Genomic DNA, 2295 nt, shown 5'->3' with positions numbered 1-2295 from the left:
CCACGTGTCCTCAGAAAAAACGCGCCCCTGCACGGCGGCCCGCCACGCACCTTATTACCGTGGGAGTGATCTCTGCACAGAAGAACACGCTGAGGCTCCCCACTGCATGGGAGGCGAACATGCCCACGATGGAGAAGGTGATGGAGAACTTGTCCTTGACGCTGTCGCTCATTCCTGGGGGAGAACCCGCGGGTGGTGAGGGGGGCGGAGGGCGGCCTGGGGCCGACGAAGGGTCTTCCCTCCTCCCCTCTGCCCGGTGTGAGGTGCAGACCCGGGAGATGCAGCAGCATGTCCTGGGGTGGGAGGTCAGAGCCCTTCTGGCAGGAGCCTTTCTCGGGTCCCCCGGGAGTCCCTACGGGTCTAAAACGTGGGGCTCCGGCTGACTGCCGGACGCCGTAGCCTAGAGCGGCCGGCAGGGAGGGAGGCTGGTGGTCTCCCCGACGCTATGGCAACGCTCCTGTCCAGCCTTCCGGCTCAGCTCCAGAGAAAGGTCTCTGGTTCCAGAGAGCCTGGCCATCCTGGCCTCAGGCCTGTCCAGTCCAATACAAGGGACAGGGTAGCCCAGACTTGACCGAGGGGAATGAGAACTCAACCCCAAAAGGAGAACTTATGGGCCTGGAGGGAGCGAGCTGGACCAACTGGAGCATCTTGCCAGTGGCACTGGGTCTGACCTCACACCCAGGTGGCGCTAGGTGGGCACAGCAAGCTGCTGGGGTCCCACATTTGGGGCGCAGCCCAGTTCCCCACAAGGCTGCACTGGGAGCCCTGGCGGCATGGGCTCGGTCAGGCCAGGCACGTGTGCACAGCAGTGTCGCGTGCGGGGCAGAGGCTATGCCGTCCCAGAGGCCGAGAGCAGCAGGCTTGCGTCGCTCACAGGCGGGGACAGATGCTTCCCCTGGCAGCGTGGTCAGCCAGGCCCCCAGGGCCCCCAGGGCCGTGTGGCCCAGCCCAGGCCTGTCCCCAAGGCCCTGCGTCACAGTGGAGGCTGCTGGGCTATGCTGGCCACTGGTGCCAGGGGCGAGGGCACCATGCAAGCCGGGCACAAAGCGGGCGGGGGGTGGGCGGCCCAACTTTCTAGAGGCGCGAGGGGCAGAGAGGACAAGTGGGTGAGTGTCGTGTCCAACCTACGGCCAACTTCAGCTGCCACTCTTGGGGTGAAAGGGGGAGGGGAGAGAGAGAAGGAAACCACAGGTCTGTGAGTCTTTGTGAAAATGCCCTGCAGGTACAAATAAAAAAGACAACGGTGCCGCATGTGCGTTCGGCTCACCTGAGTCTGGATGCTGGCTGTATTTTCCGATCACTGGACCGCAGAAACGGCGGCAGACCGAGGAGGAAGGCGGGCAGGGAGGGGAGAAAGAGAGCAGGTCGGATGGAAGTTACCACCGCGTGCTTCCACGTGACTGGTTTCTAAGCACACCCCCTCCGGGGCCAGCAGGGGTGGCCTTGCAGCCAGCCCACCAGGCCCACTCGGGGAGCCCAGCTTACGCCACCAGGGGCCAGAGCGCAGGAGGGACGTGGCGCAGATGTGGGGGAGGGTCCAGGGCATCAGGGCTGGCATTTGACCAAATGGAGCTCCTTCTGTTCAGAAGGGAGAGCTGGGCCCCTCTGGCCTCGTGACCTGGGGAGGACGCCAGCTCCTGAGAGCAGGGGCCTGCGCGCAGCGCCCGCCCTCAAGCCAAAGGGGGAATCTCGGACTTAACTTTGGATTTAATGTCCAAAGTTACTCAAGTCACTGCTGGTCTGTGCTCGGGGCACTGAGTGCTGTGGGCAGGCCCGGCAGACAGCATCGCTGTGCCCTCCCACCCTGGTCCCCACGGTGCCTGGTCTCCTGGGCATCCCTGCTCAGGGACTAAGAAGGGCGTCTGGAAGCGCCGGGGCTGCTGTGCCCCTGCACGTCCGCCCAACCGGGGGGAGCTGCAGAAGACTCCCCGAAGGGCAGCTTGGGCGGCCCCACTGGGGGACAGACCCCACGTTGTCACAGTTGAAAATGAGACCAGTCTCCCGGCAAGACGCGAAACGCACGTGAACTTGCCCAAGTCAGAAAACTGCTCCTGAGTCTGACACTGGCTATTCTAGAATCCAGTTTGCACAAGGCTGAGAAAGTCCTCGGTTTTCTCTTTCTCTTCCTTCTGTTCTGGATTCTCCCTCCCCACCTGGACATCACGCAGACCTGAAACACTACTGCGGGCTTCCCAGCAGCGCTGATCAAGCTCTGACAGCTCAGGGGCGAGGGCAGCCATCAGAGCCACGGGGTCCTCGCGGCGCCTGAGTCCACTGGGGGGGGGGGGGGGGGCG

General features: G+C 63.9%; 1 protein-coding gene across 1 annotated transcript in view; it reads right to left on the bottom strand.

Moving 5' to 3' along the window:
- Positions 1 to 2295, bottom strand: part of SLC22A23 (solute carrier family 22 member 23) — a 150498-nt gene that overhangs the window by 12344 nt on the left and 135859 nt on the right. Inside the window, exons 8-9 of the mRNA XM_007452092.1 lie at positions 1268 to 1300; positions 51 to 174 (exon numbers count right to left, since the gene is read on the bottom strand). Coding sequence (XP_007452154.1) covers positions 51 to 174; positions 1268 to 1300 — 157 coding nt within the window. The remainder of the gene's footprint in view (positions 1 to 50; positions 175 to 1267; positions 1301 to 2295) is intronic.

Source organism: Lipotes vexillifer, unplaced genomic scaffold, assembly GCF_000442215.2.
Source record: "Lipotes vexillifer unplaced genomic scaffold, Lipotes_vexillifer_v1.1 scaffold1162, whole genome shotgun sequence".
Taxonomy (NCBI): Eukaryota; Metazoa; Chordata; class Mammalia; order Artiodactyla; family Lipotidae; genus Lipotes; species Lipotes vexillifer.
The sequence above is the reverse complement of the archived record's forward strand: the minus strand, read 5'-3'. Positions and strand labels throughout refer to the sequence as shown.